Raw genomic sequence first — 26,169 nt, 5'->3', positions numbered from 1 at the left:
TAATACAAGGGTTACTTTTTGAGTTTCATTGGCAGTTTCAACATGTTTCCCGAGTATCTGATCGTTTGAGTCATTTCCTTGACCACTATGAGATTGAACCCGATGTATCAATCTCGATCATGGGTTGCAAGAGTTTTCTATTAAGGAAGGGGATGATTTGAAAGTCAAGTTGGTTAAGTATAGGTAGTTATTCATTGAGTTTGCCCATTGAAGTCAAATGACAATTAGGTTACATTCTTCTTAAACAAGTTGCCTTCTAAACACTTTCATTCACTTAATTACAAAATCATGAAATGTCAAAGTTGCGACATCTCAAACTTTCACGAGACAAATTTTAGCTTTTGGTTTTATGTTTTGCAAGGTACCATTTATCAACAGAATGTCTCAAGCTATATGAGAATTTCCAAGCAAATTTGGTTAGCTCTAAGAACTTGTGTGTTGTTTATCTCATGTATAATTTTAAAGATGTATTCATTTTGCCTAGATATGATTAAAAGCACCTTCAACTCGAGCTGTCTCCACTAGCAGTTCTCTTACCACCATTCCTCCATGCCTCTTCACTGCTTTTTTCCTTTGTCACTGCCATTGTGGCTAGGTGGTTCTGCTTAATGATGTTGGATTTGACTATCCTTTTATTTGCTTCCACGGGCATGGTTACTCCATAAAAGAAAAAGAAAAAAGGGAAAAGAAGTTCAAAGTGGTTTCAACATTGCCTTTGCAAGTATTGGTAGGCCATTGTAGCACCCTTTCTTGGATGCCTTGGCCTCTCTAGGTGGCTCTTTGGACTCTTTATAGCTTTGGTAAATTCTTGGGCAGTTCATGAGCACCCATTGATCGATGCCTTAGTTGCTTTGGGGTGGGACGTCTCTTGGTCACACGTGGGGTGAGCCAAGCTTGCAATCATTTTCTGGTTCTAGTTTTGGGCTTGAGATGGGGTGTTAAGCTAAAAAAGATGCATACACATAATTTGCATTAGCTCATTAAAACAGCTCCCAAAATAAAAAATTACCAAAGTTTTTGTGTCCCATAAGAAAATACTTGAACTTTGGGAGGATCCACATCTATAAATAGGAGGTTGCCCAGCCCACTTGTTCCATCCCTTCTTTGCAGGTTCCAACCATCAGCCTCTTCATCCAATGGCTGTCCAGCCTATCACAATTGTTGCCATATTTAGTCTCTTAGTCTCTAGCCCTTGGGTCCCTATCTACAGCTGCGTTTTCAGTTTGACAGCTGACGTCAGCTGCTGCACCTCTTCTACCACCTCTGTTGCTTGCATTTATAGCCTTTGTTGCCAGGCAACATGCTGCAGCACTTTTCCATGCATTGGACAGACACCACAACAATTTGCAGCTCTAGTTTTGCCCATCCCTACAGCCGCCCTTATCAGATAGGTGTTGGTACAGCTGCGTTTTTGCCGTAACTCTGATCAAACTGCTGCTGCCCTTTTCTTGGAGGTCCTTGTCAGCCCATCTCAGCTCCAATTGGTGGTTATAGCCCTTGGGATCCATCCTCAATGGATGTCACTCTCCAACTACTCCCTCAGCTCGCTTCCACAAGAGTCATCGGTTGTTAGGCAGTGGTCTTGAGGACGTGAAATTTTATTGCTTTGCTTAGTACTTGATTAAAAGTTAATCAAATGTGCAAATGTGACTTGCACATGTGAGGTGCAAGTTAATTATTTCATAGGGTGGGACCAAGGACTCTATGATATTCGTTGTGGTGCCGAGGGCAAAAGTTTTAACAAGTGATAATTGACACGTACTAGGTGGTACTTGGTGCTAGTTTGGGCCTAGGGCATTTATTTAACCTATAAGTGTCAGTGGTATTTAATTAATCAATACTGGTTCAAGGGTTAATTAATCCATAGGGCCACTTGGGGGTCAAAATGGCCTAGCCAATTTAATCGTGGATGGGCATGATTAATTAGGTGGATGATCTCTTTCACTTTTGCCATTTCCTTCAGGGTTATAGGCTGAAGTTAAAGCAAGATTTATCTCCAACCATGTAAAGAAATCATGAGCTTTATTTGCATCCAGCTCACCCCTATCTGTTGTAATTTTGCCCACACAACCATATCTACAAAAGATCTCTTTTAAGAGAAAAGTACTCACAGCCTTTGTTGTCTTAGTACATAAAGCTCTCCCTTCCACTTGATTAGTCAAGTCTTCATGGGCAAGCACAAGTTACCTCATTTGCCAAAGACCTGTAGGCATCGTGACCAAAACCACTACACTTCAAATGAAGAGACAATGGATATGTGGGTTGCAATCCATCCCGATGTCTCACAGATGAATACATTTGACATGTTGTACATGTTTCCACAAAGTGAGCAACATCCTTATACATACCTTGCCACCAATATTTTTCTTTGATTTTTGCAAAAGTATCCCAAACACCTCTATGACCAGCCCATAAGCTTTCATGAAATTTTTACATAACAGTTACTTGTGAAGCTCTGTCACCTAAAACTCACAATGGCATACCCTGTTTTTTTTTAGCATATTTCCATAAGTATCCATCTTTTAAGAAAAACCCATAGGCTTTTCTCTTGATCTTCTTAAACTCCTCATCTGACCATTCATCTCTCTTTGTTAATGTACTGAGGTATTGATCAATTCTCAACCACTCTCCTGCATATTTGTCTTCCAGAAACACTTCTACATAAGATACAAAATATCTAAAGTGTTTTCTCTTTGTTATCCAAGCTTCTGTTAATGCTGTAGCAACACCTTGCATTGCTAAATTCACTCTTACAACATCATTTTCAGCCGCAAGAAAGTCATCTTCTTCCTCCTCATCCATCATTCCATCTTCATTCTCATAGCGTGCCCGAGATATCATGTCTGCCACTGGGTTATCTCTTTCCGCAATATGCTAAAATTCAGGGTTCAAAGATTTGATGTATGCAATCCACCGGAGCGTAGCAATGTTCGGGGTAGCACAACTAGTAATCATACCCAATACCAGCAAACAATCGGTCTCAATGACTACATGAGCACCCATAAAGTACTCCTTGTCACATTTAAGGGCCGTCACAATTTCCCATAATTTTCTTTTTACCTGTGGATACTTTCTCTGTCGTTCAGTCAATACTTTAGCACCAAAGCGTATTATATATCTTTGCCTTTCCTCATCATCTTGCCCAATTGCCTATCCAATCTCGATTGGGCTTGTATCAACAGTAATAATGATAGGCTTTCCATGTGAATAGTCAACCTTTCTCAATGTAGGAGCAGATTTTAAGAGATGCTTTAATTTCTTCATTGCTTTCTGATGCTTCCTTTCCCAATGAAATCTCTGACCTTTCCTTAGAAGCTAATAAAGAGTATTGGCTACATGTGCAAAGTGAGGAATCCATATCAAATAGCACACATATGTACCCAAGAATCTACGCACCTCTGATACATTCATGTATACATCTTGCATTCTATCAATCCCATCTATTTTTGTTGGTGATGGTCTTCGCCCATAGGGCTCACATATATGCCCAACAATCAAAACCTCTTCAACTCCAAAGACAGACTTTTGCCCAGAAAGAGTTAAATGTACCTCTTCTAGACGCGTGAAAATCCTCTCACAATCCACAATATGTTCTGTAACAAACTGTCTGCACCCATGAGCATCCATCTCTTTATTCTTTTCATCTACTCCACACCCTTTGATTGAAACATCATCCAAGAAAGGCATTGTCAATTGTGGTATAAAATCCTTGAGTACCCTATTCATAGCATTTGTCATGTGTGCCATTGAGTTTGTTGCACCGTGTGGGAGAGTACACATCCGTATTAACCCCAAGGGAGTCTTCATGGTTGTGATATCCCTGCTTTCAATAACAAGCTGAAACTGATCATACCCCGAGTAAAGATCACCCAAAGGATAGATCACTCTGTCTGCAAAAGCCTCTGCAAATTCATCAACCACAAGACCTGCACTCACATTTTTTATGGTCACTTTATTGACCGGTTGCATATCTTGAATAAATCTCAAAGCCCCATTCTTTTTGGGCACAGTAAACCAACGATTTGAGTACAGGGCTGAAGAGGGCTCCAAGATCTTTATGCGAATCTTTTCATTTAGCAAATCCATTAGCTTTGGCAAGTAAGCTTTAGGCATTGGAATAGGCCTTAAGTTCCATGGTACATATGGCACAATAAATATTGCCATAGGAGAGACAACATTTGGATTCACTTGGCTGAAATGCAAATGCCTTTCCATGCCTAGCCAATATCTGCATAAAACAGTCTCTCTCAGCAAGCAAAAGAAACCCTTCTGCACAAACGTTCAATTCCTGTAATGTTTCAGATGTAAACTGATGACCTATATCTTTAGGATCCGGTAAGCTTGGCTGCCTTGACACTTTTTCATACAAGCCCTCACTCTTTGGTGGAAGTGGCAAAGCAATCGGTTTCTCCTTTTTGTCAATTGTCTTATACTTTGTCTCCATAAGTGCTTCAATCCATTGTAATCCTTCCTGCTGAGCAAACAATGCTATAACATTATACATGTCCAAAGAACATACCGACAACACTCTGTTTTCAGTCTCATTTTTTGCATGTATAGTTGCTGAAATTTCAGCCATAGTGTCGTTAATATTCAGCCCATACAAGATGCCTGAAATGCCTTCATTTTCAGCTAACAGTCCCAATGCTTTCAGTTTCTTAGTAGCCCGTTTCATAGATATGCGTTCAGCCTTAGCACATAGCTTCCATAGGCTTAAACCAACATGAACTGTTTGTTGTAAACTGAGAATAACCAATAGTAAATACATGCTTCATTCCATCAAGAGGCGAGTGCATCCTTTGAACAACACTATTGTAGCCCCGCATTACAGCAGTGCTCAATGAAAATCCAGGTCTTTGAATTCCCTTGCATTTGGAGCCAAAGGAGATTCTCGAAGTGTCCCGATTTCTAGGATGATTAACACAAACAATAAGAAATTAGATTGCTTTCCTCCCATCCTTGCTTCTGACTCTTGCATAAGAAAAACCATCATCAAGCACCTTTGTCTCCATACGCACTCCTGTAATATAGCGCTGTTCCAAAATCATTGTATATGAGCATATGAGGAGTTATCTTGCACAAAGAAGTATTGCTTTTCTTGTACATTACCAATTGTCACTTTTACATTAGGATATGCAGCATAAAGCTCTCTCGAAGAATTATTTGCAGTCTTCATACGCCAACTATGATCAGTGTTTACAGGCCATGCACCATTTTCATAAATCCATGCTCAATGACATTTATCTCAGACCCATGGTCAAGTAAAGTAACACAAGGAGTTTCACGTTGCTCTATTTTTACTATTGTTTCAGTAGTAGCCCTAGCCCAATGATTTCTTGTGTAGTGACTTAGAGGAAAAAATCCTAGAGTCTCTTCCTCATATTGTTGCATATGCCTTACTTTACCATGTATATTACTACAAGACAATGCATTTTTAGCCACTTTCTTCTTTTTTTCACATGTCGTCCACTGATTAGTAGCATCCTGCATAGATAATCCAGTATTTACTTCATGCTCATATTCAGCCCGAATATCCAACAAATGAGTTTGCTCTTCAAATTGCAGCAATGTACTAGTGATATCACTAAGAAACTGACGCTTCCTCTTAATTATGTCAATGATCTCATAATAAAATTCTCGCTTGGCGATGCAATGCACCTCTCCCAAGGTGAATTCCGCCCGACTGTTTAAGATTCGTTCTTCAAACACCTTAAGATGTGTGGCTGTCTCAATGTCAGATTGCAACTTATATCTTGGTTGCTTGCTCTTCTTTTTGCCCTCTTATTTGCTATCCTGTTTTTGCTCCTGATTGACCTCTTTCATAACATGCTCGAGAGGTGGCTGATTTGTAGCTTTAGGTTAATCCACGCTTCTTCTTGTCACTCTTTTAGATGTCCCTGCAACATCTTTATCTCTCTTTCGTTTTTCTTCCACAAGTACATCCATATTTTGTACTTTTGCTAAATATGCATACATTGAATATGCATCTACCGGTGATTCCCAACCAGTTATGTCACGAATGTCTTGTCCTACATGAGACATTTCACTATCAGTGACCTTTCTCTTTTCAGCTGCATGTAAAGCATGCGTCCATATTTCAGTCTTTAGACCAACCATCACTTGGTCATGCATTCTATGCAATTGTAGATCAAAAGTAGAAGCATGTACCGCTGCATAAGCATTTCGGACAGCCAAGTCTTCCAACAACTTTTGCATACCTCCCTTTCCAAAATTCAAAGCAAGAGGCGGTCCTGTTTCTTGTGCATGGATCTTGCTGTCTTTCCAAAAGATGAGCTGTCGTGCCAAGACCTCCTGATAGGCAACATAATCCTTTCTCTCATGCTGCAAACTGTCACCCCACATACCTCTTTTTCCTGGCTTAGGGGTTGCTGTCCATTCTTTTTTTCTCTTGTCTTTTTTCATCCAATTTTGCAACCTTCAATTGAAGATCTTGTATGCCTTTGATCAATTCATCTAAGACATCTTCCCTAATAGAGAGAACAATAGCAGGTACAACCATAGGGTCACCCACAGAGGTGGGTGGCTTACTGGATACATCAACTGTCTTGCCCGTAACAGTGGGCAGGCTAGAGATATGCAATCTTTCTCTTCTTCTATGCTTCTTCACAAGTGCAGTAACAATTTTCTTGACATGTCTTTACTCTGTTTTAAGACCTGTCTCTGTAATTTGATCCTCCAGCAAATCATTAAGCTTCTCTTGAAGCTCAGGATCAGCTGCCTGTAGAAATAATTCACTTTTTTGACTTGCAAGAGCTTGTTGTTCTGCAAGATTCAACTGCTCAAATCGATTTTCAAATTCTCTTAACAATTTTGTAGCCACAAGATCCTTATTGGGTTGTAAAACCCACTTCTGAAAAGTCTTGCGCGTAATTAAACTAGTATCTTCAATGTAAAATTCTTCTTTGAGTGTCTTCTTGAAGGCTACCCCGTCAGTATCTTGCATGTATAATTCAGTAATTTGCGCTTTCAGTTCATGTACAGTAACACGTACAAAATATCGTCTCCATGCAAGTTGAGCTACTGCAAAGAATTCCATCTTTTGAGTATAGGTATGCACATATGTAGATACATTCCTGCCATTGAATAACTTTACCTCACGCTCAACTGCTTGTAAAGCATTCATCACAATGCTTTCTATTTGAGAAGAAGCTTGCATCATCTGTTGTTGTTGTTGTATCTGCATAAGCATATTCATATTTTGCACCAACTGTTGCAAAACATCACTAGAGATTGTGTTCGAAGGTTCTCTTATCTTGTCTTTTATTCTTTTGACGACCTTTCACGTGGGGTTCACCAATGTTGGAGGGGTTTTTGTCGAAAGGTCGTATCCACCGGGGATCAGAGGTTGAAGGAAGTAGAGATAGGAGATAGAAGAGAAGTAAGAGAATAGACAAGAGTTAAACACGACAAAGACAAAGCACTATGAATTGAATCAATATGTATTAAAAGAACCTGAAATCCTTGCACTGCTCAGAAGCAATCTCCAAGCTCCTTCTCTGTTGCTCGGAATCCAAATCTGATGGCTCCGTTGGCTCCGAAAGGAGGGTAAAACTGTACGACACTGGCTCAGGGATCTCCAAGATCACTCCTTCTTTCTCTTCCAGTTCAAAGTGCAGTTTTCAGGCTGTCAACAGTAATCGCGATGCGCGCAATTTTGTCAATTTGTCTTTTTAATGAAAAATCCAATAATTGATTGAAAAAGCAACTTGCTTTTTGCATGCTATCCTAATCTAGAAGTTTTCTTATCTTTTTCGGATTTTTTACAATAAATAATATCAAACAAATAAATCTAGTATTTTTGGACTATTCATGCCACTCACACTAGCACTAATGACTCAGATCACTTTGACTCTCTTCATCAATAAGAAAGTCGGATGATGATACTTTTCATACGTTTTTCATACTGTGTCCGCATAGCATCACGACAACGTTGTGTGAAGTAAATACAGGGTGGTATAGGTGTGACATAGGCATAGATGCCTTAACCTTCAATAAGCTCAATGAGGAGAGCACAAGAAAAAATGATAGTACAAATGTACATAAAATACAACAGGATGAGGAATAGACGTCATCTCATCCTACGCCTATCATCTTCCTAGGAAGGTAAAATGTTCCGTTGAGAGACTTTTAGTGAGTAGATTTGTAGGATTCTCGTTAGTCGAGATCTTGACAAGCTCAGTAGACTTGTCTTTTACCACATCCTTGATGAAGTCATAGCACATCTCAATGTACTTTGTCTTTGCATGAAAGACCGGACTCTTGGCCAAATGAATAGTACTCGTAGAATTTGAATGCGGTGCGGGAGTAACAGTAATACTAAGGTCAGACGGGCTCTAACCATGGAGTCTCCTTGCAAGGTGCAGTGGTTGCAACATACTTTGTCTCAGTAGTAGATAAGATCGTGCATTTTTGCACCCTTGACATCCAAGAAAGAGCACCTTTAACAAAAGTGAAGACATACTTAGAGGTGGATTTTCTACTATCTGATTGTCATGTATAATCAAAGTTAGTGTAATCCACGACGGTAGTATCTTGACCACCATAGAAAATGCTCATATCTGCAGTGCTTTTCAGGTATCTGATGATACCCTTTACGACGTCTCAATGTCATTGGTAGGTATAGCCATATAGCGTGCCACAACTCCTAGTGCAAATGCTATGTTTGGACGAGTGACTATCATGGCATACATCAAATTATGCACTATGGATGCATAAGGGATCTTGGCTATATTGATCTTCTGGTCATCTGATTGGGAACAATTTGCTTAACGAATGTTCATATGGGAAGGTAAAGGACAACCAATAGGCTTAACATTCTACATATGAAACTGGTCAATGACCTTCTGGATGTACTCCTTTTGCGACAAGTAAAGGAGTCTCTTAGATCGATTACGCGTCATGCGCATGTTGAGAATATGTGAAACTTGTTTCATGTCCTTCATCTCAAAGCTCTTTTTGAGTTGATTTCTTAAGATATCTAGTTCATCATGAGCTCTCCTAGCAATCCACATATCATCTATATAAAGTACCAAGATAATTAGGTTGCCATCACGAGCCTTCTTCACGTAGAGACATGGATCCATATTACTACGTGTATATCCTTGTGAATGCATGAAAGCATCAAACTTGTGGTACCATTGCCTAGGTGCTTACTTAAGGCCATAAAGACTCTTTCTCAACTTGTATATTGATAATCTCTAAGTCCTTAGGTTACTGCATATAAATCTCATCATTAAGGTTCCCATATAAGAAAGCCGTTTTTATATCCATCTGATAAAGGTCCAAATCTGATTATGCAACCAAGGCTAGAACTGAGCGTAAGATAGTCATTTAAACCACAAGAGAGAAGACCTCATCAAAGTCAACACCATGCTCTTGCTTAAAACCCTTTGTAACCAATTTGGCTTTATATGTCGGATTGGGGTGTCCAAGGGTACTCTTCATGTTACGCGGATGTAAAATTTTGAGATGCTTTAATCTTGCCGATAACATTTGATTAAGTTATCAATCAAATGTGTAAGGTTGTTTAGCATATGTAATGCATATGGTAGTTATTTCATAGTAATATACCAAGGATCCTGAGGATGTTGTGGGTGCCAAAGACAAAAGTTGTAATAAGTTATGCTTGATAGGTATCGGGTGGTATCTGGTGTCAAATTTTGGGCTAGATCAAATTATTGGTCACTAATGTCAGTGGTGACATTAGAGACTAGGCATTAATTAATTATTTATTTTCCATCTAAGGGTCAATAATTGCTCAAGGATACTTGGAAGACAAATTGGCCCAGCCAATTCAATTATTGGTTAGTGGAATTAATTTTTTGAGCATTAGAATAATATTAAATTAATTTTCAGAATTAGAAGGTTGCCACTTGGCAAAACTTGCCTCTGCAAGTGAAAAAAACGTTTTTAGGGACTGATGGAAGTGTATTCTAGTCGTTGTGAGAGAGGAGGTTGTTAGAGAGCAAGGAGAGGCTGCTGATGTAATTTGCAGCCACAAGGGATCAATCCTACAGCAAGTGAGAGCAATTTGGAGCCCTTTAGGAGCAAGTGATAGCAGCCCAAGGTCCTTTGGTGCATATGACAGCATGCAAGAGGGGGCAGTAGTCTTTTTGGTGGTCGTAAGCTGTAGGTGATAGATTTCATGGCTGTTTGAGTAGGGAAGCATCAGTTTTTTAGTGTTTCTTGCGATGAAACTCTGAAATTTCTCTCTTTACAGTATTCTCTCTTATTTCCCAACCATTTCTCAAGTTATCTTAACACTTTTCAGCAGTTTGAGCCATTAGAGGAAGAGATTTTAGTCAATCTTTGATGTAAACCCTAATATACGGTAGAAATTAGGGTTTTGACAGCCATCACGAGATGTGTGCTCAAAATTGAGGGCCTAGGGTTTGAATTCTAGCAGCTAAAATTGAGGAATTTCAGGGAGATTCAAGAGGCCAGCCAACCAATATTTGGGGTTGAATTTGTCTTTTAAGGAGCAAGGTGAAGGCCAATCCCCAAGCAAACCAAGGGGTAAATTTCAAGGAGATTCTGCATAGTGTGAAGTTGGTCCTCAATTTGGGTAACTCGAAGTAGGAATGATTGGATGATATCTTTGGTTTCAAACTTCAGCTATTGGAGCTGGCCATAGAGAGTAACGGCCCTCATTGTGGAAGGAGCCTCGTACATCAACTGCAACTTCAACCATAGGTTTGAAGTTGTCCTGTAGGAGATGACCATTGGTAGGTCTTCTTTGGAAATACACTGAAGTAAAGGCAAATAAGCACGGACATCATCCAAATCCCATATAAGCACTGCTTCCTCACGATTGTCTTCATCAAAATCAGCTGGAATAGGAGAAGGTTGTTGAGGACGTGCAATAACTATGCCAACCATGTACCATAACTGCTTTTGGATAAACCAGGCCTTCATCACCGGACTCCACATGTAATAATCAGGTCCATGGAGCTTGTCATCAGTGGATGTGCATAGAGGAGCCATCTGTAGAGGATTTAGAAGAGAAGTAGAGAAAAGAAGGTATTTGAAGAGAAAACACAATCAAAATACGAGCACGGACTGCAAAAAAACAAGAGTTCACATACACTATAATCCACAATTTGACCAAAAGAAGACAAAAATTGCTGCAAAAAATCACCAAGTCAGTCAAAAGTTGCCAAAAACAGCAAAAACGACTTGAAAGTATAGTTGCCCAGCTAGGAAGAAGTCAGAAACACCAAAACACAGGCTGAGTACTACCACAAATAGGCTGAAAAACTGTTGCAACAGCTTGAAAACTGAAAACGCAAGCAACAGAGGGGCTGTCGACAATAGGCGATGGCAAATTTGCAAAAAACGCATAGAAAACAGGTCGCCTGTATGGAATAGCAGTCACTTGATCAAGAAGGGTGAAAACAATCCTGAAATCAGCAAGAAAACACAGTAGGAGCACAAATCTTGAAATCTGATACCATGTTAGAAGTGGTGCAGGAATGGAAGCGTAGACATAAGTTGTAATAAACTGTTGAAACACAAGACAAAAGAGAAAGGGAAAGAAAGAACACAATACATATGAGAACTTAGATGTATATTCGAGAGATGGAATCTATATATCAGATACGACACAATAAAAAACACCTAAATAGCCTAAATAATTTGCCCAAGCCTTTGTAGCTCAGACTCACACGAGCTGACATATCTGCTAACAATTTAAGAGGCCGGCCAACCAATATCAGATTTAGGGTTGAATTTGTCTTTCAAGGAGTAGGGTGAAGGCCAATCCCCAAAGCAAACCAAGGGGCAAATTGGTTTGGAGGCTTGTTGGTTAGTTTTGGTAGCAAGAGACACTTGGATTAGCAGAGAAGATCTAGGGATCTTAGTTGTACTCCTTTCATTTGCAATATAAGATAAAGAAATATTGCAAGGGGTGCCAGGTTTGGGTTCAATCGGGTGTTCAATGTCCAAGATCAAAGTGGTAAAGTGTGCGTTTTTAGTTTATGTGAATTTTATGTTTGTTGTAATTAGTGCTTAATCATGTTATTTACCACCCTATCCAAGGAGAAAGGCTAGTTTCACTTCAACTTATACATCCACTTGCATGGCAAAGCACGTTTTTCACTAGGCAAAGGAACCAAGTCTCACGTATGATTTTTTTACAATGAGTCATACTCTGATTGGATGATCCTTTCCCAAGAGTGACTATTACCTTTGCGCATGGCCTCATCATAGGTAAGAGATTCATCGGTATCTATCATCATAACATAGTCCATGGAGGGTGCAAACCAATTAAGCTGGCATCTATCTCTAGTAGATTGTTGCAAAATAGGCTATAGGGCTTATATATCTTGTACAACATCATGATCATGGTCCATTGGAACATCAATTATGGGTTGTCTAGTTGGTTGTATGGTAAGAGGGGGTTTCTCTTGAAATATCACTTGCGTATCTCAACTACCTGCCTAGGTTGCTTATGTATCTTCTTCTCATGGAAAACATCATAGCTACGATGATATTCCTAGCTTGTGGATTCTATAGGCGATAGCCCATCTTGCCTGCATCCCCATAACCAAGAAAGATGCATTTTATTGATTTAGGATCCAATTTATTGGGTTTGTTCTTGGAAATATGGCAAAAAGCCTCACATCCAAATATACACAAATGAGCATAGGATGGGGGTTTTTCAGACTATACCTTCGCAACAACTTGACAATCAATAGTAGTACATGGGGATTTGTTTATTAAGTGTACATCAGTAGTGATTGCCTCAACCCAAAAATGCTGCGGTGAGCTTGTCTAGCAAAGTATATTATGGATTCTCTTTTGAATTGTCCAATTTTTGCACTGTGCAACACCATTCTAGGGTGGGATGTAAGGGGTCGTCAAACTGATGCTTAATACTTTGCTCACTGTAAAATTGCTCAAATGCTTTAGAGATATATTTATCCCCATTATTTTACCTAGATTGGTTCTCAACAAGAGCAAGCCAATGCTAAAAGGTAGCCTATACATTCAATTTCTGCTTTATGGGACATACTTAGTCCTCACAGGAATAATCATCGATGAAAGTCACAAAGTACTTCGTGCTACCTAGCGATTGATAGGGCATGGACCACATACATCAGAAACGAACAAGAGCTAGCGGCTTACCCATACGTATGATGTTAGACTTCTTATGAAAACTGCGTGTCTACTTGCCATAAAGGCAATGATCATATGAATTCAAATGTTTATAATCAAGGGATAGAAGATACTACAAATGAGAAAGCATGTTCATTCCTTTTAAGGACATGTGCCCAAGGCGATGATGCCATAAAGATACATATAGTATGTCAGTCACACAACCAAAACATAGTCAATATATCTAGATACAAGCAAGGGATAGAGGCTGCTAGCCTCGGTATCTCGAGCAAAGACAAGATTCCCACGGGTAATTTTCCATGTGGAATCATGTAATGATATATGATACTTGGCATCATTCAATTGTCTAGCAGAGAGTAGGCTTTTGGTCAAAACCGAAACATGATGTATATCATGCAAAATAAAAGTGCTACTTGAAGCAAATTGTAACCTAACATCACCGATGCCAATAATATCCAATGCGAAGTCATTTCCTAGTCTCAGAGAACTTGTCATGTTGCGATAGGAATGAAACCAATCCTTATGCAGGATAACATGAAAAGAAGCCTTGAATAAAGCAGCCAACACTGAGAAAAAGTAGACGAGGTATCAACTAATTGACTAGTATTTAGAGAAGGTTGCCAAGATGTAATCATCATTAGACTAGGTTCCAAGGCATTTATCTCCTCAATTTTTACGTTGGACTTACTAGGAACAATGTTACGAGCATTACACTTATCTTGCACTTTGTCCTCGCATTTCTCATTGTGCTTATCATCGTGCATCTTATGGCACTGTGGTCTAATATAACTATGCTTTTCACAATAATGACATTTAAGAGAGGCCTTAGGACCACGAGATTGATTGCGAGATTGCTCGCGAGATTGAGATCTTTGTGAGTTTCTACTACGGCGATCATTACCGCTCTTACCACCATGTCTATCCCTAACAATCGATACATGAGAAGTATGGGTTGCATCCACATTCTTTCCGTTTATCTCCTTTGTGAGTAAGGTATCCTTAATATCTTGGAGTTTCAAACCATCCTTACGCATATTAGCTCACATTGCAGTACGAAAAGTGTCCCATAACTTGGGAATTGTCACAAGCAAGAACAAGTGAGGGAGACTATCCTTCATCTCAATGCCCTGCGAAGCCTTTTGAAGTCAATTGGCTGAAAATCGAGTGAAACTCATTCAAATGCACGGACACACTAGTCCTTTTTTTCATGCAAAGATCCATGAGTTGTTTCAACCAATACATTTGTGAAGCAAGACTTTGCTTATCATAAAGATTACATATCTTCTTCCATAACTGCTAAGCATTATCCTCAGGTGTCACAACATTGAAGTAAATGTGTTTAGACAATAACAATATAAGAGTGGATTTACATAGCTCATTCAACTCATCCTAAGTGTCTTGATCAATGCCTTTGGGCTTTACATTCTTGGTTTTCAAAGGTTTAACCTATTTCTTTTGAACTAGTACCTGTCATATCTACATATTCTAATAGGTAAAGTTTATGCCATCAAGCTTTTCAATATTAAAAATAGCACTATCATTTGAAGAACCGGACATAATGACACTATAACAATGTAAAATCCAAGAGAATGGGTTATTGTACACGGCTGCAAATTAGCCCCTAAAACTCAGCCAAAACAAAGGCAAGACAAGAGGGAATACGAAAGTATAGAGCTGTCCACTAACTACAAGCAATAAATTGCCAAACTACAATATTTGTTCTCTAAGACAATGCTAAAAACTATAATTACAGCAACGCTGAAATAAAGATAGCTATATATGTCAATCCAACTGTGGGCAAATAGCCAAGAAAGCAAGCTCCCATTGCTAGGGATATTCGAGTAGCAACCAAGATGCAAAGACTAAAACTAGCAATGAATAAGCATAGACTATTGGTACCAAAGATTGTATCAAACTCAAATTGTCAGTAAGCCATACATCTTATAAGCTTATACGTCACTGAAAAATTGTTGATAGATGTCCAAAGCATACAGAATCAAATCAGCCCACAAGCAAAGGTAACTGTATCCAATAGCATATGAGAGAGCATATACATGAACCAAGAGTCCCACTATCTCAAAGAACCAAGCTCTGTCAAGTAAGTACAAGAGTCTCCCATTGGAAGCGACTCCAGAATGCAAAGTGAGCAGGCAAAGCTCAAGACATATACATCAAAGCATCAGGGAAGTCCAAGCACATCACAAATACATTTGGGAGCATGTGTGTCAAATCAAGGTTCAATATCTTTAAGTGAGTAAGCATAGAAGCTCAAAGCAATTGAGCAAAGCCCAAATACATCAAAGGTAGCTCAAATCCAAGTACCAAAGCATGTCAACTATATTCGGGCTCATACATCAATGCTAGACATCATTGTAGATATGTAGCATACCCGAAATACCATGTAGACACAATAGGGATTCAAAGCATGAAGCTTACTGTTGTATGCTTGTTGTCAAATTGTTATGACAGCAATAAAGCCTTGTAAATCAGAGTTGATCAAACCCTAAACAATCCAAGTGGCATTCCAAAAGCATAACTATACCATTTGGGTATCAAAATAGCATCCTCGAAGCATCAAATATGCATTATGAAATTTATTGTTTGCTGTCTAAACTAAAATTGTTTTGTTTTGTGTGAAATGGATAATAGAAAACTGTGCTAAATCAACTCTATGAGTGCTCAGATTTGTAACTCTTGTCATGCTTTTTGTTTTTATCTATAGAATGCTTGAATCCGATACTGTACGTAAAAGTTATGGCTAAATTATGACAGTGCTGTCAAGCTGCCATAGCTGTCCATGACATCTACTGTATGCTCTTCATCCACTCAAAATGGATAGAATGTTTGCCCCTCAGGTCAATAAGTACTCAACAAGGCTCAGCTAAGCCTTGGGAAGCTCGTCGACAAGCAGGGAGCAATGTGAAACAAGCCGCGAGAAGACAAAACTCAATGCATACATTGGGAGAAAGAAACAATGGTTGCCATGAAATCTTGAGCTAAAGCTTTGAATCTGGGTTGAAGCAAAGGATAAAGAAGCTTCTCGAATTGTTGGTTTTGATACCAATTGAAAGGTAGAGCCCAAGTGAAAGCATACAAGCGGAAGCAAGAGCTCTGGCGGATGGAGCAAGAGAGAGAGATATCGTATGTGGAAACTTCAAAAGTCACAAATGTGTGACTAGCCTTCCCTTATTCAATAGTCATTGAAAGAATAAAGAATAAAGTGACAGTGGTGGTCTCTTGCCACCTGTAGTGTACAAGTGTGTGGGCATGGTGTGTGAAGTAAATACAAGGTGACATAGGCACGGGTGCCTTTACCCCCAACATATGCAGCTCAAAATTGGTCCAAACTCTAGTAAATTTTCATTTTCACTACGGCATTCACATGCAAATTCAAGTTGAACAGCCCTTATTTTAAATAATACTAAATGCCTCCTAAACTCATTTTTAAATTCCTAACCTCTTTGAACTTGAAACTCTTGAAACTTTCCACAAACCTTAGAGACATTAAATCATTGAATATCCTAACCTTACTAACACGAACAATCATTTCCAAGGGGCTACTCAATGTCCTTGTCTAAGATTTGTAACCAGGGATGCTGCTAGCACTTGTCACCACAACTACTGCCAATGTTCCCCATTGATGAAGCTAGGATTATTTGTCACTATGACACACATTCGACTTAATCTCACTTGTGCACAACTTAAGTGTTCCAACCTAAGCGTTAAAAGAGCATCGAGTTGAAAATTTATGTCCTCATGATACACCTCTCCCTTAAATCCTAGCAATTGTCCTTGATTGCATTGTAGTATGACAAGCATGTGTAACCAATGGCAAAGCATGCAACATTATAATCAAACAACATACGCACTCCCAATTGATGCCCATGACACGCTGAATTCCCAGCCAACAATACCGAGTTATAATTCGCAGACATGAATCATAATTGGTGTTGTCAGAACCATAAGTAATGCATCCACATGTTAAAAACCAACACTAGACCACCAAGGCAAGTAATGTATAAATCAAGCATCAATAGTGCCTTATAGTAAGGATACATCACATGATACTCATGTAAAGCATACATTGGCTGCAAACCACATGTAACTCATGCAAATTTACTTCTCTTGCATCACTTGCAAACATATATTGTATACCATCCATGTGTCCCATATATGCCTTGCAAATGTACATCACATACAAATGTACATACCATGTATTCTGTATCCAAAAGAAAATTGGACCAAAATCCAAACCCACCCTACAAAATGGGCAAGTGCCATCTTGCCCATCGTTCCTACCGAGTGCCTAGCTCCATAAGCTTTCAGACTGTTTTGCTGCTTGTTGGTGCCATCATTGTTGCTGTAGAGCTGCTATGTTAACCTCCAAAGGCAACTTTCAGCAGCCATACTACCCATTGTAGTTGCTGTCTGATAGCTCCAGCCATATTTGGTTGCTGCCATATTATCAAGCAGTCTCCGGGTTTATCCAGTCCCATGTGCAACTTGTTGCTGCCTGCATGTTTGCTCCAGACCTGATTGCTTGGTGTCAAAGAGGTGCACACTGCTGTCTACTACTAGAAACATAGGCTTTCAACTTGCCATGTCAGCAGTTGACTCTCCATACTGTTGCATTTGTTAGCAGTGTACATATCTTGGGTGGTAGGGCTCAAAACTAGAGCACATTTCATTTTTTGAGGTGGTGTATTTAATGCTGGTTGACCTGCTTATTATTTTGTAATTTACCAAATACAATGTCAGAAATGCAAAACGTAGTGTACAAAGCTGTGTAAAACTAGTGTAGCCTGTCCTCTGCTGGTACATCCATGTGGATATTCTGTTTCCTGCTGCTCGAAATTTGCAGTATCAAGCAATGCCAAACTTCAATCTAGACTCAATGTTTTTGTGTACCTCTGAAAGTGTTTTGTCTCTCAAGATTTAGTTTAAAATTTTCAATGTTTGGGTGTTTTTTGCTTTCCAATGTGCTAATACTGGCCTGAGATCTGCATGGCCCTTAAAGATAGACAGAAAATAGTTAGGAAGATACTGACATCTATGATAGCCCAGCACATCAAATGTAGGACTTGTGAACACAAAATCATATGAAAACATCTCATTTTAGTCCAACTTGGATGTTTCTGGTGACTGAAATAAATGATGCTGTTTCTCTAGGTGGGTGGACAATCACTTTAGGTGGGTTGTATGGAAACTTGCTTGTCTTGAAAGAAGCTATCCTGTACAAGTGGCTGGAAGAATGCTCACCATTCAGACAGTGTTTGATGAGTTGCGATACAGGTTGACTATCTTGTTCTTTGTTTCTCTAGCTCTGACCTTATATCAAATGCAGCATTGGTTTAGGCTTCTTTATTGACGTTTCTGCCAGGTATGAAAGGGAGATCAATAGTGCACATCGCTCAGCATTGAAAAGAGTTACGGAAGGTGATGCAGCAGCAGGGCAAATGATGGTTCTTTGTGTTGCAGCTATCACATGTGTTGAACATCATGGGGCAGATATCGAAGATAACTCAAAAAGTGTACGTGTGAGATGGCAATCTGAGACCAATGGTGATGAGCAAGGTCCTGTAAACACTGATGTAGTGCAACTCGAAGTTACTGATGGATGGTACTTTCCTGTTTTACGTTTCTGTGGATAGTACCTGCCTATTTCTGATTTAAGTCTATAGGCTAACACCAATTATTTGTATCAGGTACTCTTTGAATGCAAGACTGGATCCTCCTTTGACTAGGCAACTGCTTGCAGGAAAAATCTTTGTTGGACAGAAACTAAGGGTATATGTTGGCTGAAAAGGAAGATTTGAATCCTTCCATAATCTAGCTGCTTATTTGTGTTTGTGGTTATGCATTAACCTCAGGAGATGGCTCTGACCAGAATTTTGTAGTAGGTTTGTGGTGCAGTGCTGCTGGGTGGTACCTCTCCTATGCCCCCCTTAGAGGTTGGACTACAGCTTGCTGCTTTCTAGACCCATTTGATGCTTGCAGATATATAATATTATATGCTGCACTGACTCAAGAGCTTACGTGACAGGCATTCGACGTAATGAAGCTAGCACTACATATTAATGGGACTCGCAGAGCCCACTGGTCAGATAGACTTGGCTTTTGTACGTGCCTCTAAATGTTTCTGGAAGTGATAGGCTATTATAGCATTTGTAGCATTTTGAGTCAATTTACTACAGTTGATAAGGAGTTCATGTCCAGGAATTTATAGAAACTTGTTCTTGTGCAGGCAAAAATATTCCTATGCCGTTAGCGTTCCATTGCATCAAGCATGATGGTGGGCTAGTTCCCAGGACAATTATAGGCATCAGACGAATTTATCCTATTTTGTATTACGAAAGGTGTGTGTGTATCCTTCTGTTTACTATTTTCTACTTGCACCCATAGGTAACTGTCATTTTATCTTAGGCATGCCTTGGCATTACAAGATTAGACCTCTTCCCGATTTTGTTAAGAAGACCATTTCATTTCAATTCAAGGGTCGGAACATAGTATGCATTGCTGATGCTGGAGATTGGCCTATGCCAATGGCTAGTCATGTTAGCATTTCTAAAGAAATTCATAAGTAGGTCCACTCAATGTGTTCGGATTCCTTGTATCATATAGGCTGGCAAATTGTGGGCCCATTACAAGATCTGCAAGGGCTGAAGAGTGGGCAGCACGGCATCATGATGAGAGGTGACTTCCTGGTTTATTCTTCCATCTTCTGAAAGGTTTTACAGTTTTTTTCTGTAAACATTGGATGAATAGTGAAATAAGAAGAGCTCTCTAAAACCTTGTCACTGGCACTTTAGGAGGCGGCAGGTTGCGGAGGAAACTGTTTTGAGGACTGAAAGAGAATGCGTTGAACTTCCTTTAGACAAAGATACGGAGGAAGGAGCGAGGTTGTTTGGTCTTCTAGAAAGTTCAGCAGAACCTGAGCTGTTAATGGCGGACATGACAGCTGCACAACACGCAGCATTTACTTGCTATCGGATGAATAGAGAAGTAAGCACCATCCTTTCAGGAACTTTGCGCATCATTTTGACTGCTGCTATTGTAATTAAAACATCAAATATAGAAAGCTGGCGATTGGGACTTCTAATGATGGTTCCAACTATCAGGCAGCAAGACAAGCACTGGTTGAGAAGAGAGTGTCCAAGGCTTTAGGGGAGGCTCGTCTTGATGCCAGGGATGTAACACCTTTCTTGAGACTAAGTGTGACAGGCTTGAGAAGCATTTCGAATGATTCCACATCTGGACAATGGAAAAGAACTGTAAGCACAAGAGGAGGTACCATCACAATTTGGCATGTAGGAGAAGAGCAGGTAACTTTTTTATTTTGGGCTCTCTGGGTGGTGATAAAGGTAAGGACCTCCTTTTGATTCTTCTCAGTGCGTGTTTAGGTTAACTTCTTAAAAGAAGGTGCAGTCTATTGTGTATCCGATCTCAACCCTACATTTGGCAAGTCTGCTCAGAGCAGGCATACAGAACTTCAGCTTCGAGCAACGAAGTCCACAACTTGGCAGCCTCTGCCTAAAGTCAGGTTGTAAAAGTTTAAATCCTGTTTTAAAGCGTGAAACATATGAAAATTAATTAGCTTGGGCGTTTATTGGTATTATGTCCTTCATAAAGTTTTGAATTAAAAATGTTGTGATTTGGCAGTTTCTCATCCTTTGTCCCACGGCAGCCTCTGGAAATATCAGCTCTGGGCTCAGTTCCTTTCAGGAGGCAAGTGCTAGAAACCTCAGTTGTTTTTTCTTGTGTTTGTGGATTTTGACTAGTCTTAGTCTGGATCAGACGTTCCTGATTCCTGTCTCTGCTCATGTACAGCGAGTTTGATGTTGCAGTGCTGGTGTTGCATGTGGGAAAGCCTTACATGTCTGGCATGCAGAGAAGGCAATGGTTGTTCGTCTCTGACGGGTCTTTAGAGAAGGGGTTCTCTTCTGATTCAAAGGACAGAGTCTCACTTCTTGTAGTAGATGTATTAACGTCAACTGAAGCATTTTTACCTTTGGAGGCGTCTCTGGAAGGCTGTGTTGTAAGTATTGTCTATCATGCATTATTTTGGCTTGTGCTCCTTATATGTTAATTTGAAATTTAAGTACGCCTATTGTAAAATCTAAGCTCAGAAGGCAACTTCCATACAATGACTGTTGGATAATTACATGCCTTAAATGATGTAATTTACAGCCTAATGTGGTACTTTCATGGATCTTGACAACAGACCCACTTGTAGAGCTCAAAGAAAGCATATACTTGGATTTCATGTGATTCTTGTAGGTGTTGGAACATGCTCCCATGCTCAGTCTTTGTTTTATTCCTGTTGAAGATTGGGTATTGCAACCTTGTGAAACGCCATCGGGACCAGATGAACTGCCTGTGGGTAGCTGAAGCTGTGGAGATTTCTATGTTTTCCTCCAACCTTAGTGGAAGCTATTTCTCTCATTTGAAGGCTGCAGCGGAGGAAGTGATGAAATGGACGAAAGCCTCTCAAGTGGTACTTTCTACGATCCTTTCCTCTCATTCCTTGAAATATGGTCTATGGATCGACAATTGGCAACACGTTGGTGCAGTCATAACCAGCCACCTCAAATTTTAACTATGTTCTATGTTGCAGCTCATCACTGAGCTTCAAAGACGCATTCACTCTGTTGTAGCTGGAGACCTGTCAAATGCTTGGTATGTAACACAAATCTTTTCATGGGAATGATGGGCCTTTTCCAGTATGGAAGCTGACTGCAGCAGTATCATCTTTTTCTCAGATCCATTTTTTCCAGAAGCATGACTGGTGGAGGAGGCAGTATCGTGTGCACATTTTCCTTACCCGAGCACCTTTAGATAATGATGTATTTCTATTTTCAGCGATGTATGGTATTGACGTCAACCTGCGTTCACTGAACACCTGTGGTTAACAGGTGCATGGTATTGATGTAAGGAAGTTTCCCGTCCAGATTTGGCAAAAGGTGGTTGTGCATACATCTGAAAAGCTGATTTTCAGATTTCAAAATCATTCAAGAAGAGCAGATGCTTGATTTTGGTAGGAAAGAAAGAATCACAGGAGAAGAGCGTGAGTGACAAGAACCTAAAACAGAAAAAGAAGCATGAAGTCAGAAAAGAAAGTGTGGGAAAGGCTAATACATTGTTGGAGTACCTCGTGTGATAAGAGAGAGAAGAAATTTACATACCATGTTATTTAGTCTCATGAGACTTGAATTAAGTATCGGTTTTCTTATTTTCAGCCTAATTTGACTAATGGCCTCCTTTAAAAGGTGGAGTCATTTGGAATGGGATTGGTAGACGACTAATGCAGGGTCCTTGGCCTTGGGAGTTCTTGTATTATCAACCCTGGTTCCGTATGCTGGGGAAGGTGAATTTTGAGCAGACATCTCCAAGACCTGCTCGCTGAGGCGCATTTTCTCCCCCCACCCAAATGCACGTAAATTGGTAACCCTGCTGGCGAGGATCAGAGTGTGGCTGTGGAGATAGGCATGCAGAATCTGCACTTCCCAGCATCCGTTAGGGTGAAAGAGATGCTGGAATGGCAAGTTGTAGGGAAACGCAATTTGCAAGCGTAGCGTTCGTGTAAGCTGCCACACCCTGTCAAGGTCTGAACCGCCTCGTGAAGTGGCTTAACGCTCCATGGGTTCGCGATTTCAGAAGCTTGCTTCCATGATGCCGACCTGTATTCTACATTGTCTTCTTTCCCATTGACAGAGCTTCACCTTTCATTCCATGATGCCTTTCCAGTTGCCTTGTGTGCCCAATTTCATGGAGGCTCCCTAACACACTGCCTTGGTAAGATAGCCGTCCCAAGGTGCACTAGTCCACGGGGAGTGCAGTTCACATATGCATGATAGCTACCACTCCTTTAAGTCTACACTGCTGCACCTGAGGTTGAGTATATGAGCACTTAGACACATGGTAGCTCACACACCTTCAAATACTTGCATTGACACATTTTTAGGGCACACGAGGATAGCTCTCTTGCACGTGCGCATAGGTCCACACATTAGGATTTTTCTATGTTAAGTAAGGTTGCATTCATACATACACAGCTTAGATACTTTTGCGTACATATCCCAATGCACTCGTTTCCAAGTGCATGCTTGTGCACAAGAGGGATTGTACACTCATACATAGGAATCATCCATGTATAAGAATTAGAAACCCTTGGCCACAAGTCATGGCATCCTTGCACATAGAGATTAGGTGTGTTGAGGGTAGAGGCCAATGGGCAAATAGTTGGATGGGCATCTTTTAAGTACACAATGTACAATCATATGCAAGTGAAGATAACAAAGAATAAAGATAGCATCTATTATATATATGGAACTCTCTTATGTATTCTATAGCTTTTACATTGCATTCTACCATTGCTTTACAATTAAGAGGAGCGTTCAAAGGAAGCTTGTGCTTGGTGTGACAAGTAAAACTATTCTCATCATTGAGCCTTATATCTAAGTTAAACATGTGTTTTAGCTTGAGTTATGATTTGGTTACTTTTAGACAACCATTAGTGATTGGAATTGAACCACAATAGCTTAGTTTTGGATGCTTGAGAATCACTACTAAATGGGAGAAAATTTTTGGTGAGTTTCTTTGGATTAGTTGAATTTGAGTCTAGCTTTTGTACCAAGGTATATATCTATGACAACTTTTAAGACACGAGTTGAGAGCGGGATATCACAAGATCCAAACATGAAATTCAATTAAGTGATGAGCTAAGCCCATGATAAAGAAAATTGATTTTGAAATGCGAGCCTAGGATGCAAGCAACTATGTCAACAAAGAATGTTTAACACATCCCTACTAGAAAGCTTGGCTTCGAGTATAAACATGTTTCTTTTTTATATATGTGTAGGCTAGGTAAGTCTTTTCAACATTCCATGCCTATAATTGTTAATTACAATGAATTTAGTATGAAACTCCCAAGTAGTAATGAATGAAATCACATATATTAAGAGCGCCTATAATACACGTTTTTCTAATGAGCAATTAGATTATTTAACCAACTAAGCCAAACATCCATGGATGTCACTTTCTCACATGTTGCTATTTTACAACCACTCTTGCCAAAGTATCGTTTGTGGCATTAGTCTTTATTTGCTCTAGTCTCCATTACTTTTCACTAATGGAAAGATGCTCCTATTGCTTGTTTCCTAACAAGTTTTCTTGCATGTTATGATAGGATTTGCTTTCAATGGAAAAAGTACAACATCACTCATCTCTCTAATATATTTTTTGGGCTCGTATCAACATAAAGATATCTAGATTGCCACAACATAGAGTTAAACCACACTCAAAATAACTTTTGGCTAGCAATATCTTCATCCTTCATCTCACACTGTTCTATTAATATTTATTCATGCATACTAGAGTATATAAGGATGTAAATGAGATCACTCATTGGACTAACTATCACCCCTCATGAGTCCATATCTCGCACTTAAATGTCTCTCTTTCGTCCTTCCCTCTCTCTCTCTCTCTCTCTCTCTCTCTCATCTCTCACACTTTTCCTCACGTTGAGAGCATTTCTCAGCCACATCCTTTCCAACTTCAATTGTATAGGAGCAATTCTCTCTTTGTTGTAGTAGATTAGCCTCTTTGATCTTCTTGATCTATTAGAGCCCTACCTAGAGATGTTCATGTTTTTTACTTCTAGGGAGGTTTGAGAAGCCATTGATAGACTTAGCTGAGGTAAGGTACAAGAACATGATGGTCTGGTAGTAGAGGACTTGATACATGCTAGAAATTTTGATGGTAGCAATATTAGTAGACATGTTTAACAAGGCCATATGTAAAGTCTTCTTAGATAGCTTGAGCACCAACATTATTGTGTTTGCCCTCATGCTAGGGCACCTTACTATATATTCTAGTAACTACAAGACTTATGGTTGGCCATACATTGGCCAAGTAATATGCCTCCATTCTTGAGTAGGACTGGAGTCATTGAGCAAAGATGTGGGATCGAATCATTGAGCCACAAATTGGCTAAGTAGTATGCCTCCATTCTTGAGTGGGACTTGAGTCATTAGGCAAAGATGTGGGATTGAATCATTGAGTCGTAAATTGACTAAGTAATATGACACATTACTTATGGATTAGGATACATGCAAGAAAACTACAGGATATTTTCATTGCAATATGCTACTTTCCTCTTGCAAACTCAACCTATGCCACACAAGATGAACCTCCCTTTCATGTGCTTTACGAGGATATTATGAGATATGCTAGCATTGGGGACATACTATCAGTGGGAGATTCTAATGCATGCATTGGAGATAAACAAAGTGACTTTTATATACATGATAATGCCATGTTCAAAGAGATTGGCATAAACGAAATAGGCCTATGTAGGAGAACTCGAGATAAAGAATTGAGTACTTATCAAACACATCTATTGGCTTTGGGAAGTGAATATAGACTAGCCACACTTTGATATGTTGAAATCACAAATGAGGGGCAAGTACTTTGGATTACTTGATTGGCTCACCAACATTGATACCAAACATCCAAAACCTTAAGGTATCTAAGAGAACAATTGGCATAGTAGCAGATCATGCTATTTTGACTTTTGTGCTCTCTTGTGGACATATGAAACATGGAACACCACTCCTATTCAAACATCCCAAATATCACTTTGTGGAAGACACCTCACATATCTATAGTGGCTTTCTACCAAATAGTTTATATAGACTAGACTTGAGCTAATTGTTGGTGGAATGTATAAGGTACTTAGGAGAAGCCATACATAGATTTGCCATGTATGCATTCCCACACACCTTGCCCTGATGTAGACCCACACTTTCTACTACTCCCCAAAATAGTTGTTATGATGATGAGTATAGAGTTACTCGAGCTAGCTTATAGAGAGAAGTGGAGCTAGGCACTTGAACACATCGTCAAGCAAGGACATTCTTCAAACGCCTTGAGCACAAGAAGCAAGAGTACTTGGTGAAATCAAAAGTAGAGATATATCAATTAATTTTTGGGGTGGGATAACAAAAGTACATGGAAGATGTCTCGTGAAAGACA

General features: G+C 39.6%; 1 protein-coding gene across 3 annotated transcripts in view; it reads left to right on the top strand.

Annotated features, from left to right (window-relative positions):
- Positions 1–23,463, top strand: part of LOC148036963 (uncharacterized) — a 63,511-nt gene extending 40,048 nt beyond the window's left edge. For 2 of the 3 annotated variants that reach the window (XM_087675915.1, XM_087675914.1), the window contains exons 7-21: positions 18,307–18,429; positions 18,518–18,757; positions 18,843–18,924; positions 19,038–19,088; positions 19,181–19,256; positions 19,382–19,493; positions 19,759–19,830; positions 19,947–20,139; positions 20,256–20,459; positions 20,538–20,677; positions 20,797–20,862; positions 20,965–21,172; positions 21,464–21,631; positions 21,752–21,813; positions 21,897–23,463. In XM_087675915.1, coding sequence (XP_087532041.1) covers positions 18,307–18,429; positions 18,518–18,757; positions 18,843–18,924; positions 19,038–19,088; positions 19,181–19,256; positions 19,382–19,493; positions 19,759–19,830; positions 19,947–20,139; positions 20,256–20,459; positions 20,538–20,677; positions 20,797–20,862; positions 20,965–21,172; positions 21,464–21,631; positions 21,752–21,813; position 21,897 — 1,798 coding nt within the window. In that variant the 3' untranslated portion in view covers positions 21,898–23,463. Of the gene's footprint in view, positions 1–18,306; positions 18,430–18,517; positions 18,758–18,842; positions 18,925–19,037; positions 19,089–19,180; positions 19,257–19,381; positions 19,494–19,758; positions 19,831–19,946; positions 20,140–20,255; positions 20,460–20,537; positions 20,678–20,796; positions 20,863–20,964; positions 21,173–21,414; positions 21,632–21,751; positions 21,814–21,896 lie in introns of those variants that run through there. The other variant, XR_015690541.1, reaches the window with a different exon arrangement.
- The last annotated feature ends 2,706 nt before the right edge of the window (positions 23,464–26,169 follow it).

Source organism: Lygodium microphyllum, chromosome 4 (genome assembly GCF_053477565.2).
Source record: "Lygodium microphyllum isolate KBCC chromosome 4, Lygodium_microphyllum_v1.1.10, whole genome shotgun sequence".
NCBI classification, from domain to species: domain Eukaryota; kingdom Viridiplantae; phylum Streptophyta; class Polypodiopsida; order Schizaeales; family Lygodiaceae; genus Lygodium; species Lygodium microphyllum.
Note: the sequence above shows the minus strand (reverse complement) of the source record. Positions and strands in the feature narration are given on the sequence as shown.